The 16,895-nt window shown below is 49.4% G+C and overlaps 2 protein-coding genes across 3 annotated transcripts in view; one reads left to right on the top strand and one right to left on the bottom strand.

The window, feature by feature from the left end:
- The window catches only part of ABL2 (ABL proto-oncogene 2, non-receptor tyrosine kinase), a 74,367-nt gene extending 72,145 nt beyond the window's left edge, over positions 1 to 2,222 (top strand). For both annotated transcript variants that reach the window (XM_084638023.1, XM_084638024.1), the window contains exon 11: positions 348 to 2,222. In XM_084638023.1, coding sequence (XP_084494149.1) covers positions 348 to 2,047 — 1,700 coding nt within the window. In that variant the 3' untranslated portion in view covers positions 2,048 to 2,222. The remainder of the gene's footprint in view (positions 1 to 347) is intronic.
- A 4,927-nt stretch (positions 2,223 to 7,149) lies between these two features.
- Positions 7,150 to 15,778, bottom strand: TOR3A (torsin family 3 member A). The gene is made up of 6 exons (XM_084637866.1): positions 15,037 to 15,778; positions 14,074 to 14,187; positions 12,637 to 12,902; positions 11,911 to 12,086; positions 9,580 to 9,704; positions 7,150 to 8,218 (listed from the first exon to the last, which is right to left on the bottom strand). The coding sequence occupies exons 1-6, from the start codon at positions 15,761 to 15,763 to the stop codon at positions 7,968 to 7,970; spliced, it is 1,659 nt and encodes a 552-aa protein (XP_084493992.1). The 5' UTR covers positions 15,764 to 15,778; the 3' UTR covers positions 7,150 to 7,967.
- Positions 15,779 to 16,895: the final 1,117 nt, after the last annotated feature.

Genomic DNA, 16,895 nt, shown 5'->3' with positions numbered 1-16,895 from the left:
TTATATGTGAAGTCCTGTATCAAACAGTAAAATACCAAAACATTTTAAGCAGTTAAGGAAGGAAGAGAGAATAGGCACAGGGAAAGGAAAAGAAATAGCAAGAAAGTAGAAGACAAGAGCAGATTCATCAATTTTCTCCTAGATATTCTGTTAAGTGAATTTCTCGACTTATTTTTGTGTGTTAAATCATTTGCTAAAGAACACCAGATGTGCACAAAATTATATTTTTTTCAGAAGAGAGCACTGTAGATTTGGAACATCTAAATGTTCCAGGCCTGTTCAACCAACTTGCAGGGTGAGTTAGAGTTTTCATCAATTCTTTATTCACATCTGTTTCTTCTCTCTAGGGTTTATCAGAAGCACACAGCCAACAAGTGGATCTCCAGCACTGCCTCGCAAGCAAAGGGACAAGTCCCCTAGCGGCCTCTTGGAAGATGCCAAAGAGACCACTTTCACCAGGGACAGAAAGGGTGGCTTTTTCAGCTCCTTTATGAAGAAGAGGAATGCCCCCACACCTCCAAAGCGTAGCAGTTCCTTCCGTGAAATGGAGAATCAGCCCCACAAGAAATATGAGCTCACGGGTAACTTTTCATCTGTTGCTTCCTTGCAGCATGTTGATGGATTTTCTTTTACTCCCACCCAGCAGGATGCAAGCCTGGCGCCAGCCAAGTGCTACAGTGGGGGCTTTGCACAGAGGAACTTCTACAATGATGACGGTGGTACCAACAGTGGTGGGAGTGCAAGTACTGGTGGTGGGTGGTCAGGCATCACAGGTTTCTTTACACCACGCCTGATTAAAAAGACACTGGGTTTACGAGCAGGGAAACCTACCGGTGGGGAAGAAGCTTCAAAGCCTTTTCCAAGGTCAAACTCTACATCTTCCATGTCTTCGGGGCCTCCAGAGCAGGATAGGATGGCAATGACTCTTCCTAGAAATTGCCAGAGGTCAAAAATCCAGCTGGAAAGGACAGTGTCCACCTCCTCTCAGCCAGAGGAGAGCATAGGTAGATCCACTGACCTGCTTCCCAAAAGGCTTGAAGAAGGCCCTGCTCTGACCAGAGAGAGACCGAAAGCCAAACTCTTGCCAAGAGGTGCCACCGCTCTTCCAGTCAGAACCTCTTCAGGGGATTCAGCTGTTGCAGAGAAGGACTGTCCAGGTCTGGCAACAACAACCCCTAAAAGCAAAGAAAAAAACAGTGGTACACGGCAAGGGGCCCTAGAAGATGGAGAGAGACCAGGATGGTCTTCTCCAGCAAAGGCTGCAGCAATACTTCCAACCACTCATAACCACAAAGTGCCAGTCCTAATCTCACCCACTCTAAAACATACTCCAGCAGACGTGCAGCTTATTGGCACAGACTCTCAGGGTAATAAATTTAAGCTCTTATCTGAGCATCAGGTCACATCTTCCAGCGACAGGGACCGGCCCAGACGGGTAAAACCAAAGTGTGCCCCACCTCCACCGCCAGTGATGAGGCTCCTGCAGCAGCCGCCCGCTTGCTCAGACACAGCAGAAGAGTTGAGCAACACCACAGCAGCACATCATGGACTGGAAACAAGTGAAGGTGGTAAAAAGGCAGTGGTGGCACATGGTGGTGGAAAAGCTGGGAGGCCCATGATGCCTCCCCCTCAAGTGCCTCTGTCGTCATCTTCCACCTCACCAGCGAAAATGGCCAATGGCACGGCAGGTGCTAAAGTGGCATTAAGAAAGACCAAACAGGCAGCTGAGAAAATCTCAGCGGACAAAATCAGCAAAGAGGCGCTGCTGGAGTGTGCAGACCTCCTCTCGAGTGCCATTGCTGAGCCAATGCCAAACAGCCAGCTGGTGGATACAGGGCACCAGCTGTTGGATTATTGCTCAGGCTACGTGGATTGCATCCCACAAACACGCAACAAATTTGCCTTCCGGGAAGCCGTGAGCAAACTGGAACTCAGCCTGCAGGAACTGCAGGTGTCCTCAACAGCTGCTAGTGTGCCCGGAGCAAACCCCGTCCTTAATAACTTATTGTCATGTGTCCAAGAAATCAGTGATGTGGTTCAAAGGTAGCTACTGTCAGTCTGGGTAAAGGAAAAATTACACATGGAGGGGAAACTCTGTTCCTGTATTGATGCTTTCAGAAGGAAAGACTGATACTTGAGTGAGTTTTTGTGAAGTACCTCAGATCACTGAGTTCTCACGTTTACAGTTTCATCTCAAAAATAGGGGGAGGGAGGGAGGGAGGAGACACTGGAGGAAGGGGTGTGTGTGAGAGATTGAAGCTGAAAGGGCAGAATGTTAAGAATTTTCCCTAATCAGCAAATCTGATCTACTTGTGTCCACAAGTGAGAGAAGTTCCTTGCTCCTGCCTGTAAGAGGCAGGAGAATGGATGGTGGGTTCTTGTTTTGGTAGGGGTGGTTTCCACGTGCTGTCCAGAGTCCTAGAGTGACTGCATGGCCAGTTGGCTATACAGATCTCCCCTTTCTGCACTAATGCATATTTTGGCCTCCAGAGATCACAAGGGAAAAGCAGTAGGGCATGGTTGGTACCTAATGCTGAGAATTCTGAGCCTGAGTGGTCCCAAAGGTGGGGGGAGTCTGTGTGGGGAAAGAGATGTAACGCACTGACGGTGTTCAGAGCTGCTGGAAGTGGATGCACTAGCCCCGGTGGCATACTTCCACAGTACTGTTGCTGCTGTAGTAAGAACTGCAAAATGAGTTAATATATTAAACTAACCCCTTTCCCTCCCACCCACTTCATGCCATTACACATTTATATTTGAAGCATCAGGCATGCTGGGCAGATTTGCCACTGATTACCTGCCCGCCCACCCCCCACCCCCCCAAAACAAACACACAATCTTCACTTTGGTTGACTCTAACCATTTCTGGTAGTCTAGCATGGGTGCTACCTGACAGTTGGTCACTTGTGAGTAGTTTGAGGCTGTTGCACAACTTACGAGTGTCTGTTGATAAACTGTAGATTGTTTTTAACTTTGGTACAATGTTGGTTCCTTCTTCTGTGTGGTCACCTGGAGATGCACAGTTGGCAAGGCACTTCCTCCTGTCAATGCAGAATTTCACTGCTCTCTACATTCCTTGGTAGCACTGAAAGTGCTGACACTAGTACAGCCATCTTGGGAACCAGCAATATAGCCTTACTGGTCCCACTGTAACAGCCTTCTCAGCGTGTCTGACCCCCAGCGTAGCATTAGCTTTCCACAGCAAGCCCTTCCCTTTCCAAGCCACGAGGCTGAATATATATGTAAGCTATGCCAGATGGTCTCCACAACCTTTTTAAAGAATGCTAGATCTCTGACAGCATTTTGTGCTGTGGAACAGACAGTTCTTCCTACTCTAGCACAGCAGGATGTGATGATGACACAACTGCTTTGTTTTACAGAGCACCAGTGTTTGTGTTGCTATTCATCAGTTCTATAGTGGATTAAAAAGCTGCTGTCTAGTGGGGGTTACAAGGTGACTGGGATCAGTAATTGCCATGGGCCATATCCTGAGCTTCTTACTGTTTTATCCAGCCTCCCATTTAAGCCCTTGGGAGCTTGCGCTGAGTAAGAGCTTCAAAATTGGGCCCAGTGTGTGTGTGGAAAAAGGCCTTGCCTGCTATTTGTGCTGTCACTTAAAAGGAGACCATGTGTGACCAAAGCACTACTGCAGGATGTCTCCAATACAGTATCCCCTGTCTCTCTCTCTAGGGTTATGGCTGCTCTGGCAAGTGGTGGGTTTCACTTTTTCACAAGTGCAAGTGACAGGCTGGTAATCACCACTTTGTTTTAAATGTACAATACACCACTTCCAGAGTCTGCCACAAATGGAGAAGAGTGACTAGAGCATGCTGAGAAACCTCCTCCTTTATTGTGTGTACGCGCAGCACGCTTTCCAGTACCTAATGCAGGTGGATTTTTGCATGGATGGTCAGTGGAGCTGGAGGATAGAAACAGATCTTTAGCCTATTCCATATTGGTAGCAAATTATAGATGACTGAACACCTGATTTATTTCTCTCTCTAAAATGACATGTCTATACCAAAGGGTCACTCTTCCAATGTGTGTGTTGTGCACAGGGGTTAAAGACTGTAATCAGCTCAGCACAGTTTGTATCAGTAGTGAATTCATTGAGGACAATATTGGATTAAACTAAAAACACCTGAATCACCAATCACACTACCAGTGTTGTCAATTGTTTTGTTTAATAATTGTTATTGTAATATATTTTTGATTGTTTTTCTAATTTAATTCTCACTCTATTGTCTGACTGTGAACTGCAAACAGTGTTAAACTCGATGCAAATAAGGTTTTGCCTGTCGTTCCACAAGTGTTGCCAATTTGCATTTTGTTTTAAATAAAAGTTGCAATATTTTATTGGCAAATAAACTTGAATCCCTGGGGCTTTTATTGGAGTGCTTTTATTCAACTGGCCTGCTTCTAAGCGAAAATCTCTGCAAACATGTAAAAAATAGAAACATTTAAGTGAGCAGGTTTGCAAAGAACCCCAATAGTTTATTAATCCCCCTGAAATGGAATTGTTCCAGCCAGCCGGCAGGGTTGCTGTGTAATTAGGCACAAACCACCCCAGTCCCTGGAAGTGAGTGAGTTGCATAATCACACATACTTATTTCTCTACAATATGCAAATTCCTTTCAGCCAATCTGAGTGCAAGGATTTGTCTCATCGTTTTTTCCAACTTTTCTGTAACTGAAGTGCTCTCCTGTACTAGTTACTAAAACCTTCCCCCCCCCCCCCATCTGCTTTTAGCAAGAGGGAGCATCTCAGCTTTTGCCATACTACAGCTGAATCTAAACCACTTACGTTTTCCCCTTTTCATGTGAATTTAACCTAGATGAGAAAAACAGGAAGCTTTGATGAAGAGGAGCTGGCTTTCTTTTGGTCTTAATTCATGACCAACTAATGATTTGATGCTTTTATGGGGTTTATTCTTTTGGGTGGTAATTCTTGAAGTCTTGGGTACGCTGAAGTACTAGATACTAAACTAGGAGTGGTAGATATGCTGGAGGGCAGGACTAGGATACAGCGGGATCTAGACAAATTGGAGGATTGGGCCAAAAGAAATCTGAGGTTCAACAAGGATAAGTGCAGGGGCCTGCACTTAGGACAGAAGAACCCAATGCACTGTTACAGACTAGGGACCGAATGGCTAGGCAGCAGTTCTGGGGAAATGGACCTAGGGGTGACAGTGGATGAGAAGCTGGATACGAGTCAGCTGTGTGCCCTTGTTGCCAAGAAAGCCAATGGCATTTTGGGATGTATATTGATCGTTCCCCTCTATTCGACATTGGTGAGGCCTCATCTGGAGTAGTGTGTCCAGTTTTGGGCCCCACACTACAAGAAGGATGTGGATAAACTGGAGAGAGTCCAGCAAAGGGCAACAAAAATGATTAGGGGTCTGGAACACATGAGGGAACTGGGATTGTTTAGTCTGCAAAAGAGAAGAATGAGGGGGGATTTGATAGCTGCTTTCAACTACCTGAGAGGTGGTTCCAGAGAGGATGGTTCTAGACTATTCTCAGTGGTAGAAGAGGACAGGACAAGGAGTAATGGTCTCAAGTTGCAGTGGGGGGAGGCTTAGGTTGGATATTAGGAAAAACTTTTTCAGTAGGAGGGTGGTGAAACACTGGAATGCGTTACCTAGGGAGGTGGTAGAATCTCCTTCCTTAGAAGTTTTTAAGGTCAGGCTTGACAAAGCCCTGGCTGGGATGATTTAATTGGGGATTGGTCCTGCTTTGAGCAGGGGGTTGGACTAGATGCCCTCCTGAGGTCCCTTCCAACCCTGCTATTCTATGATTCTATGAAGTGAAATCAAGTAGGGAGATGTATGTGGTCAAGTAGAGTTTGTGCAAGTACTCTTGGTACCCATTTTACAGAAGAAAAAACTGCTGTGACTAACTCTTTCTCTGATACGTGACCACTAAGACACTGGAGGATGATTAGCAGCATTGACCCTTCTATTCCACAGGCCGAAGAGGGGCAGGATTGAAACTTTTAAACTTCTAAAGCCTTAGTTTACAGTTAATTACAAAAGTGTACTGGTGAGGTGTAGCTGGGAAGGACAAGAGAGAGTGCTATTCTGTTTTGACACAGTAACAACCTGAGCAGACCAACTTTCACCATATTTTCCCTTTCTGCTCCAACAGGCTCAATAAATATATATATCACTCACCCAAAAGAAAAACAGTAAGGAACCACATGGCCCATTTAGCTTCATAGCCATGCATGGTCACTTACCAGTAACTAGAAGCCAGTGTGCCAGGTAGGAATACTAGCTGAAAATCCACTTCAATGGCAATTACACAAAAACTTTTACAGACTTTTCCAAAGTGAGTGCATAGGTGGACTAACTATTGGTACAGTTTAAGGCATGTGGCCTGCACAATTATTTGCTGCAGCTTGCCAAGCTCCCTATGCCCCCCCGAGTTATTTCCCCTTACCTACCACTCCTCTGCCTATCTGCAGGCACTTCCAGCTTTCCAGGAGGCAGCCATGGCAGGGAGTGGGGGCAGCACGGTGTCAGTGATGTGGCCCTCCTGATGATTTGAGTTTGAGATCCCTGGTTTAAATAGATCAAAGAGCCACATGTACAATGTCCAGGCAACTGTTCTCATGGTGTCCTCCACCTCCTCTTCACTTTTTTGACCTACAGCCCATGGAGTAAGTGATTGTTATTGACATTTTAGGGCTTTTTCTTTTTTTTTTTTAATCATTTGGCAGGTACCCTGACAGCAAACAGTCCCTCTTGTAGTAATACTATCTCTGGCCAAAAGCCAGAATGTGTAACAGTAATCAAATGGCAGAGTTCTTCTTCACAGCCACTACTCTCCAACCTCTGCTGAAGACAAGGACAGTCTGCCCCCCTGTACTCTGGTCCTCTTGATTTATCAGCGCAATCAAGAGGCTGCAATTGGGAGCTCCCTGAATTGAATGCTGAGGAAGCTGGGCATGCGGAGTGTGCACAGCAGGAGCTGCCTCAGTGAGGAGAAGATGCTGGCTCATATCACCAAATGCTATCCATGACAGAATTTCTGGGCTGTACTGGAGACATAGACTCTCCCTCAGCATTACAGACACACTGGTACCTTGCTGTCTAGCAGGGGACAGGGGGAGGGTTGGCATGTTCTGAAGAGATGTTCACTTTAGACATAAAAAAAAAGTTTTTTTAATCTTTATATTAAACAAATTGTCAGGAACCATTTTTCCATACAAGACTCCAAATGAGAGAATGTCACCAAAGAGCAAGTTCAGTGTTATACATCTGGAATGCCCACAGTAGGTGGAGGCTGCAGATGTGAATCTTAGTCCTAGTCTCTATTCAAGCTGTGTGTACCATCATCTGTGCAGGCTCCTGGGCATCCTCTACAATAGCTGGTTAACAACAGTTCCTGGGACACACATTCTCACTCTGCTCCATAGCCAAGTTTAGGTTTTTCTCCATCACTGTCTTACTAACAGCCAGTGCACTGATTTTACTTTGCAGGTGCTGGAAATGATGCATAGGGGGAGAGGCCCAGAGGAGAGGAAGCAAGGAAGTGACTTCTATGACCTCTTCAGACTTTCCAACTGAAGGTACTAAGCAATCCCAAGACCCCCCACACCACAATAAACCAAGGTCCCAGACCAACTCTGCTTGTGTGAAGTAGACCACTATTTGCCAGCCAGAATTCTTCATTTACCAACAGCTAATCATTTCTTCTGCTCTAAGCTAACTGCTAAGAGATGGGCCTTTGAGTGGGCAAGAAAGGTACAGCCAGCCCAGCCTTCTACCAGCTCAAGGCTACACAGGTGCCATACAAGTATGACAATGAGAGTAACCCTTGGAGGCCTCTCTCAAGTTCTGAGGGACTTCAAAAGTTCCCATCACTGTGCAAGTGGGTAAATTTTCAATCTGCTCATGCGAGAGGAGCAAGTCTCTCCGTGCAGCAAGCAGCCATGCTGGTCACTGGTACAGTTCCCCCTCACAGTCAGGGTAGGAAATAGTTGATGCGGTGAGCCACGGATTTACAACCTTGTGCAGAGAAAAGCTTCTCCTCTTTGGGGAGAAATACCATCATCCTGACCACCTCGTCCAGCACCTCCTCAGTGTATGGAAGGCTGCGGGCCAGAAAAGCATCCCGAACACACAGCTTCACATGGTGATTCTCCAGGGGCAGGAATGGCACAAAGAAGTCAATGAGGTTCTCTTCAAGGAGGTGGCCGTGGGCAAAGCCACCATCTGCAATGAAAACCAGAGCAACACGGGCACTCAACGCATAGCTTGTAACAGAACCATGTGTGTCTTCCATGCTCCTAGATCTCCATCAATCTCAGCCAGCACAAATGTTAAAAGAACAGTGCAGTTTGCCTGGAGAAGCTGGTTCAACACTGAAAATATTGTCTGAGAAGGGGCCTTGGCTAATCATTTATCTGGTTCTTCTGCCTTGGAGTTAAGGCGAAACAAAAGGTCCTTCAGTCCTGAAAAAAGGGAGTCTCTGACACTACTCACCCAAACATGCAACAGCGGGGGGGGGGGCAGGGGAGAGAGGCACCTTAACACATGCAGAAGCAGCTTGAGGAAGGGGGTGGGTTGGGGAGGTTCTTGGTTTCAATTACACACAGAAATCATGAAACACTCCCCGCGTAGGAAGCCACATTCACTCTTTTGCATGAGAAATTATGTGGCTCCACAGTCCATGTGCCACTCCTGGTCCTGTTGCTGCATGATGATGTCAGAGTTGCATGCCACTACAGAGACCCAAATGGAAAAGTCTGCCAGAAGGAGTGCTGGGGTGGGGTCTGGTACTGCCCCCGCATGTCCTGGTCTCCAGGTAGCTGGGCTCAAGACAGGGCCTCTCTTCACTCTGAGCAGTGGGGTCTGGGTGCTGAGCAGAGCCATCTCCAGCACCATGTCCTGAGTAGGGTGGCTATAGTCACCTTGACTAATGAAGTGCCCATGCAATCGTGAGGCTCTATCTGCCCCATATCTCATCCCGTTTTTTAGGAAATCTGACAGGTATTTATAGATTGCACACGAGACATACTTTTACCTCTGGGAACATGTCTGAAACCATCTAGTGATACCACCAACAGCAATCAATGATGTTTTAGGGAAGTGGTCAGCACACCCACTCTTAAGACCAGCTAGCCAACAGGGCATTACTTATCAGTAGGGATTTGAGAGTGAAAGGGGAAGAGGATCCTGTGGGCACCTGGTTGGGATATGCCAGCATAGCATGGGCTAAGGCTGAGCTGCGGAGACATTGGTTAAAAGGGAGTGGAGTAGAAGTACCATATAAGTGATAATAGGGGCTGTAGCTCAGATAGAAGAGGCTAAGGCACTGGTCTCTCGCAAGATATCTAGGTTCAAACCCCAGCTTTGCCACCGTGACTGTGAAGCAAGTCACTGACCTACCTCCCCAGGGATGTAGTGAAGATAGATTTGGGGGGGGGGGGTGTTCAGTAATCTTTGAGGGACCATGAAAGAGCCAATCAAAACAATGAGTCCCCTGGGTGGAGCTGGCAGGGAGCAGAAAGACATGGGAAGGGGCAGCGGACTGCAGAACTCCAGTGCAGACTTGTATCGATTAGCTCAGTTACCTGTGGACTCAAGCAGCTCCATGCACAGGTGCTGCTCCAAGTATTCCATGGTGATCTCCTCCCTGGCCCGTCCAGCTCGCCAGAAGTCCAGGGTCACCTGGTTGATAATGTTCCCACCAATGTTACTGGGAAGGAAATGGAAGTTAAATGCTTTATCTGGAATAATCCTAATGTTTATTCCTCACAAAATCATACATCACAAACCACTAACAGCACTCAGGTCCAGGCCTCGGAGACGTTGGTAGCATAAGGATTCATGTAGCCCCACGCCAAAGCTCTGCCTTTCCACTGGCCCTAGAGAGGGATTTGCTTTCTCTCCCCTCTGCAAAGAGAACTGAACACTTTTTCACCAGATCAGCTATTTCCATTCCCCAGGCCTGATTCTTAGGGGTAGGCCCCACCCTCCCAGATTATTACACACACTGAACCAAAAGTACAGAACATATTGACTACAGCCCCTTTATCTCCGAGCCCCTTCTGCAGAGAAGCCCGCAGTTGCAGACAAGTTAGCAAAGGGCAGGGAAACTGGCATGAGTCCTGCTAGAAGCAATGGTCCAGACAGCACTTTTTCTTCCACACAAATTGGAGCCGGAAGATCATGAAGGTGGCAGAGAACCCACACTGGGGTCCTTGCCTGACTGACTAGTGCTTTGTAAGGGGAAGGGCAGCTGGAACTCACACATTGGGGCCACTTTTGAAAACGCTTGTTTCTCTAAGCGCACATGTGCATTGAAAGGGGGAAGGCGGGCACTGAACCTTCCAAACCTCAGACAAAATTATCCCAGTCAGAATGGCCTGGAAACAGCATCAGCCCTGGTGAGGGAGTTGCACCAGCTAGTGTGGTGTCAGCCCCCCCTCCCCACCTTAAGGTGTGTGTGGGGATGTGTGTGTGTGGGAGGGGGGTGGGGGTGTGTGATGGTCACTTGGCAGAGAGCCCAGGACAAAAGCTGCTTGGGCCCCTCCCAAGCACTTAGCCTGTACAAAGGGGTTAGGAATTGGGGAGGAAGACAGAAAAAAGAGTAGGACTGGTGGACACACTGAAACTCCCCCCTCCCTTCTCCAGGGGGTTCTTGAGCCATCTCTGATGATGGAGGGGACAAACTCGTAGTCAGGATGGGAGTGGGGGGGAAGGATGAGACTAAAAGTCTTCCTCCCCCACCCCATTGCCCAGCTGTTAGTTCTGAACAACCTACTCCTGCTACCCCAGATCCCCCTCAATTTTTAGTTAACTCTGTCCTGGAAGCTGCAGCTCCCACCTTTCCACTGGAGTCAACAGGAAAGAAACTCCTTCTGCTTCAAAGAGACACAGCCATCCCCATAAGGGGAGGACCCAGTGTGGCAAAGGTTCCAATGACATCTCCAAAAGCAGTCTGGTTTCTAAATGATAGATCTGCAAAGCCAGTGTTTCTGCATGCACAGCCCAGAGGAGAGCCTGCCTTTCCAGATGGCAGCGTCACAGAGGGGCCCTGCTGCCCCCCTTCCCACAGCACTTGGGATCACATGTTGTTCAAGGTTCCCCTCAGCGTGGCAGGGAGAGTGGCCAACAGTACATGACCACAAGCGCAAGGTAGCCCCTCCATCCTTGGGCTAAGTTCTAGTTTCTTCTCCGCAAACAGACTGATCAAGGGTTCGGAGGCCTATTCATGGGGAGGGGGGAGAGTTCTGAAAATGCCAGGCCAGGTCATGAGCAGATAAACCCAGCTGGGATCAGGTGGAGAGAAAAGCCCAGGCCTATAAACATCAGAATCAAGTAGAGCTCATGGGACCTGCCATACCACAGCAGACTAATGGCCTAGTTTAGTATATCCAGCCTCCGTCAGTGGCCAGCAGCAGATGCTCAAGTGGAAGGTAAACATCTCTCATCACTTCTCTATTAACTGTGCAATGCTTGCCCAGATTTCTGGGCTACACCATCTGAGTGGGGCAACAGTTTGATTCCTAAGATATAGCTCACTGGCATGGTGCTACTAATACAGCGCCGGATCCAGGGTTCAACTCCTGGGGGTTGCAGACATTCAGCCTCACAGTCAGCAGCACATGGCGGCTAAGGAGCTACGCTGATGGTCTCTGGAGAGACAGTTACATTCAGCCATCATGAGTCATGGCTGAGCAACTGTAGTGAGGGGGCTTTGAGGTCATCACACAAGGAGAATCCAGAGAACTACTTTCCCTTCAATTCCTGTGCCTTCCAAGGGCAGCTCCGTCCCACACCTCAATCTCCCAGATCACGGAACTTTAATATGGGTCATCAAGAATATGGGTCATCAAGAATCCGAAAGCAGATCCTTCCCTGCAAGCCAGCCCCTTCTCCCTAAGGTCCTTGGTAGTCACCTGAGGAAGAGGAAAATGGATCTCCTGTAATCCACCTCATTGATGCTGTCATAGTGATCCACATAGGGTTTGATGGCATCCAGCAGGCCAGAGTGAAGCTTCTCTGTCTCATCGAAGATGAACAATGACTGCTTGCAGAGCTGCACTGTCTCGCTTATCTGCTTCTTCAGCTGAACCTGCATGGCAGTAGGAAAAGAGTGTGAACTGGCAAGTAGAGAAGCCTGTAGGTAGATCACCTGGTGTTCACCACCAGCACTACTGCATCCTTCACACAGACACAGCTACCAAGGAAGACTGAGCTCCCTCACAGCCAGCACCCAACCCACTGCTCCATTCTCTATCATGACTCCCACTGGGAAAGGTTGGGAGCTCCTCTACTGCAAGTGCTCCTGCACCAGTCCCTGCAATGGCCCCAGCAGCTGAGAGCTCACCAACAACTAATCATTACACACCAGTTTTCATACTGGCCTTCTGGGAGGGGCCAGTATTGGAGTGGCATTGGGCTCTCCCACAGCCGGTGGCCCCTGCTAGGAAGGGTTGGAACTTTGTACATTGTTACAGGGCTCCTCCAACAGCCTGTGCTCCTGCTCTATCCTCTATTAACAGCGGTGTCTGAGATAGTTACATATTCAGAAATGGCCCTTTGACTGGATTGAAGAGGCTAGGACTGAGTTACCCATACTACAACCAGCACCATTGTGGCTGGTAACTCTGGAGTTTTCGCACCTTGTACAAGTCCACATATTTGGGATGTGGGAAGTGAAAGAGCGATATAAAGACTTTAACACACTCGCTTTTCAGCCCGTCTCGGTACAAGTGATCAGCGATCATCCGGGCCACAAAGTTTTTCCCAGTGCCAGACCAGCCATGGAACGACAGAGCCAGAGCCTTCTCCGGCTGTGTGGTCTCCAGGAAGCCTTGCATTGCTCTCAGAATGACGTCCTTTGCCAAGTGCTGCCCATGTAGCCTCTTGCTCAAGTCCATCTCTAACCCTGCAGAACGAAAGGAAACACTGATCTTACACCCAAACCTGTCTGCTATCACTTATGGGTAGGAACAAGCAGGGAGGACGTTTGGCAGCAATTTTGTTCTGAGTTGAGCCCATCAGAGCATGAGGCATTCTGCCTTGCGTTGCTGGAAGGTATGCCTGTTCAAGGGGTCCCTGTGCCGTGGTATTACAAATGCAGAGCTAGATTGGAAAGCAGCATTTTGAGTGATCTGATCACAGTAGTGGAAATCGGGATTCTTGGGCTCTATTCACAGCTTTGCCATGGACCCAGGCAAGCCACTTATCCTCTCTTTTCCCCCTCTGGAAAATGGGGATAGTATTTACCCATTTCACAGGGTATTTAGTTCATTAACATTTGCAAAAAGGCACTAAGATCCCAAGATGGAAGCCCCTAGAGAAGGACAAAGTATCAATCAATCAGTCACAGTTTGCACTGATTACCGAAGTCCCAGACCCAGTCACACCTTAGGACATTTTCACATGGACTGCATACAGGGCTCAGTATCTACCCTCTAGGTCAGGACCGGGAGAAGGGGATGGGGCTTAGCAGCCCCCTCTGAGCAAGTTCTTATTCCCCCTTCCACGTGCTCTGGCTGTGCAGGAGACTACAGGCAGGAACAGGCAGGGTCTCTGCTCTGGAAAGCACTCTGCATAGTGATGCTAAGATTTTGTCATGGGGTAAAGGAGGGTCTGTGTGTCACGGAATAAAAAATGGTCTGAAATGGAACGGTCTAAACTCACGGAACATTGAGGCAAATTCAGCACCTGGCTAAGAACTGCTACTTCTCTTTAACTTCTTTGTGACCAAAAATTTGATTTAAGAATTAAAACAACCTCACAGAGGTTTGCCCCTAGTTCTAGGAACTGGGAATTAGAGATTTCACTCCAGCTGATAGGGAAACATGCACACACATTCTGCCTCTTTGGTACTTCTCTGGCCTCCATTCCCACTGCATCTGAGCACCTCATAATCTTTAATGTACTTAAGGCCAGGCGATACTGACATCCCCATTATACAGATGAAAAACTGAGGCACAGAGACTTGCCCAAGGTTACACAGGGAGTCATAGCAGAGCAGGGAACTGAACCTGGCTCTCCTAAGTCCCAGACTAGCACCTTAAACTCTGGACCATTCTCTATCTCAAGGGCTTTACCTGTGATGTTGTTGGCTATTCTGCAGTCTCCTGTCTCACAGCACTTTCCAAAGCTGCAGTACCAGCTAGAAAGGATCTCCAGATAATCCTGACCCACCAGAGGCAAGCTCCAACCTAGGAAAGAGGCAGCAGTGAGAAAGAAAATTGTATGGCAGGCTGTCTGCCTCCTGAGGATAAACCTTGCCCTATCAGCCTTGAATTCCCCACAGACCCATGCTAGAGCTCCTATCAACTTATCAACAGCACCAATGTCCATATCCACAGCACAGCAATGGGGGGGGGGGGAAAGGGAACTGACGTGGGTAGACAGGCAGTCACTCAAATGGCACACACACACACACACACACACACACATCTGGGAAGGACACTCGGTCAAAATGGCGATCCCCATCACACACCCCTATGGTAGGGATTTAGGCCGGGAAATCGTTAATCCTGCTGGAGAGGGGACACCACCCCTCCCCAAGGGATGCCTCTTGGCTTGGATGCAACCCTCTAAGATCCCATACAAATGAATCCAACTTAGCAGCCTGGCTCAGGCGTCCCCACTCTGGTTGTGCTGAGGGGTACAGAAGACAGCAATGAAAACTCACATGTGACTGACAGCTACAGGAATTAAACAGGAAACACACACAAAAGAAGCCTGTCCCTCTATATCTTACATGCACAGCTACCTGGAGACACGGGCATTTGCACAACAGATCACTGCACCTCTTATTAACTGTGGGAACATAAAAAGACCCTGGCCCAGATCCTCAGCTGCTGTAAGGGGGTGTGATGGGATGGGACTGATGCCAGCGGAGGGTCCGGGCACGTAGCTCCCCTGCAGCCCCTTCTCTCCCCGGGCATTGACAGAGACATCCCGCTAGCCCAAAGATCGGCCCGTGGCAGGGCGAGGGGCGTGCACTGAACGCCCCACGCGGCCTGCCCGATCTAGGGCAGGGAGACGAGGCAGCTCCTCACCCTGCGACTGCCGGCTGCCCTCTTCCTGCGGCTGCTCGCAGCCCTCCCGCCACAGCCGGCAGGCCAGGTACCGCCAGTACTGCCCGGAGAGGTCGCTCCCGGCCCTGCCCGGCGGCAGCCCCGGCGCGGCGGCGCCCGGCTCCGCTTCCCGAGGCGCCCGGCTCCGCCCCGCAGCGCCGCACAGCAGAGGCCCGAGGCAGCAGAGCAGCAGCGGGAGCCCAGCCCAGCGCGCCATGGCCGGAGGGAGGCGGCGAGCCGGACTCCCCCAGCGCCGGTCACGGCCCGGGCGCGCCCAGCGCTGAGCTCGCGTCCCGCCCCCGGCCATCCGAGCTGCCGGGGGACAGGCCGGGGACGGGGCGGGGCGGAGCCAGCTCGCCCACGGGGCCGAGGGGAGCTCTGGGGACTTGCACGGGCCGCCCCCAGGGAGCGCCCCAGCGGGGACCCGCTGCCACGCGCTTCCGCCAGGCCTCCAGCCGCTGCCCGTCCGCAGCCAGCGCGGCTCGGCCGATTGCACAGGAGCGATCGCATAAGCACCGCGGGGCCACCTGCTCTGCAGCCCCGTGCAAGCCGCACTCACAGCCCGCTGGCCCGGGCCCCTCCTGCAAACCCCGGGGCAGCGCGGGAGGGGAACGGCGGCTGGGTAGCCCAAGAGACGGCCAGCCAGCCGGGACAATGCGGGCAGCGGGAGGTATCCCCCGCTGTGCTTCCCTGCTGCTCGGGCTAGCATTGGTTCCCCGCGGGGTGGGGTGAAAAGCTGCCCCCTTTCGCCACAGTGGGGTTCCCAGGGCAACACTAGATCTAAGACAGCCGAGTCCAATTTACCCGGCCCATAGCGCCCCTGCCCAGAAGAGATGCTCTGCAATCTTAGCGCCTACTCCTCGGGGCATCCTAGTAGTTTGCAATAAGATCCTGAGGCTTTAACAGCTGCTTTACAGAATTATAGGGCCAGATCCTGGTAGCAGCTGCGAACATGAATTTTGGGAGGAGGGGGCCCCTTACCTTCATTCTTTCCTAGCTGCATCTGTCCCAGCACATTCAACTGGGATTTAACTGGGAATTGGTCCTGCTTCGAGCAGGGGGTTGGACTAGATGACCTTCTGGGGTCCCTTCCAACCCTGATATTCTATGATTCTAGAGCAGTGGTATACAGTATAATAGACAGACAGCCCACACAACACACCCAATCTTAGCTAGTCCAAGTAGAAAGAGCCCCCATCAAGTAAACCCTCTCTCTGAAGGCTAGCCTGGCCTTTGCTGTTACAGAAAGGAGATTCTAGGATTGCAAATAAAGCAAGACTTTAATATTGGAGAAAAGCAAGGTGTAGTTAGGAATGCAGCCTGGAGCCTGAGTGGGTGAATAGCAACCAATCATTTATAAATCCAAATGCTGCCTGACACAGCTGGCCAAGTGAGAAGTGAGAGACTAGCACCTATATTTAGTGAGGGCCAGGAGAGGACAAGTTCAAGTTCACTTGTTATATTCCAGTCCTTCCCATCATCCACTCCTGCCCCTCCATAGCTTAAAGCCTGAGATGGAATGAATTTTAAGCATATCCAATTGCTCATGGAAAAGTGCAACAGTCAGTTTTTAAATAAGCTCGGCAATTCATTCATTTCAGATGGTTATACACCAGATCAATTCCAAAGCGAGAAAGCCATCCAGTTGAATACAAGGCCATCTAGAGGTTGATACAAATATTACGAACTGTGGTGACAATCTACAAAAATTGTCCTGGGGGTTGGAAAGAAAAACTTCCCCTGTTATATAGGAGATCAGCCTAAAGAAGTATAATTGTCCCTTTGGGCTTTAAAAATGTATGAAACCTTAACACTTCTAACCCTCTGCCTAAAATGATAAG

This window comes from Lepidochelys olivacea (assembly GCF_965140295.1).
Source record: "Lepidochelys olivacea isolate rLepOli2 genome assembly, chromosome: 8".
NCBI lineage: Eukaryota > Metazoa > Chordata > Testudines > Cheloniidae > Lepidochelys > Lepidochelys olivacea.
Note: the sequence above shows the minus strand (reverse complement) of the source record. Positions and strands in the feature narration are given on the sequence as shown.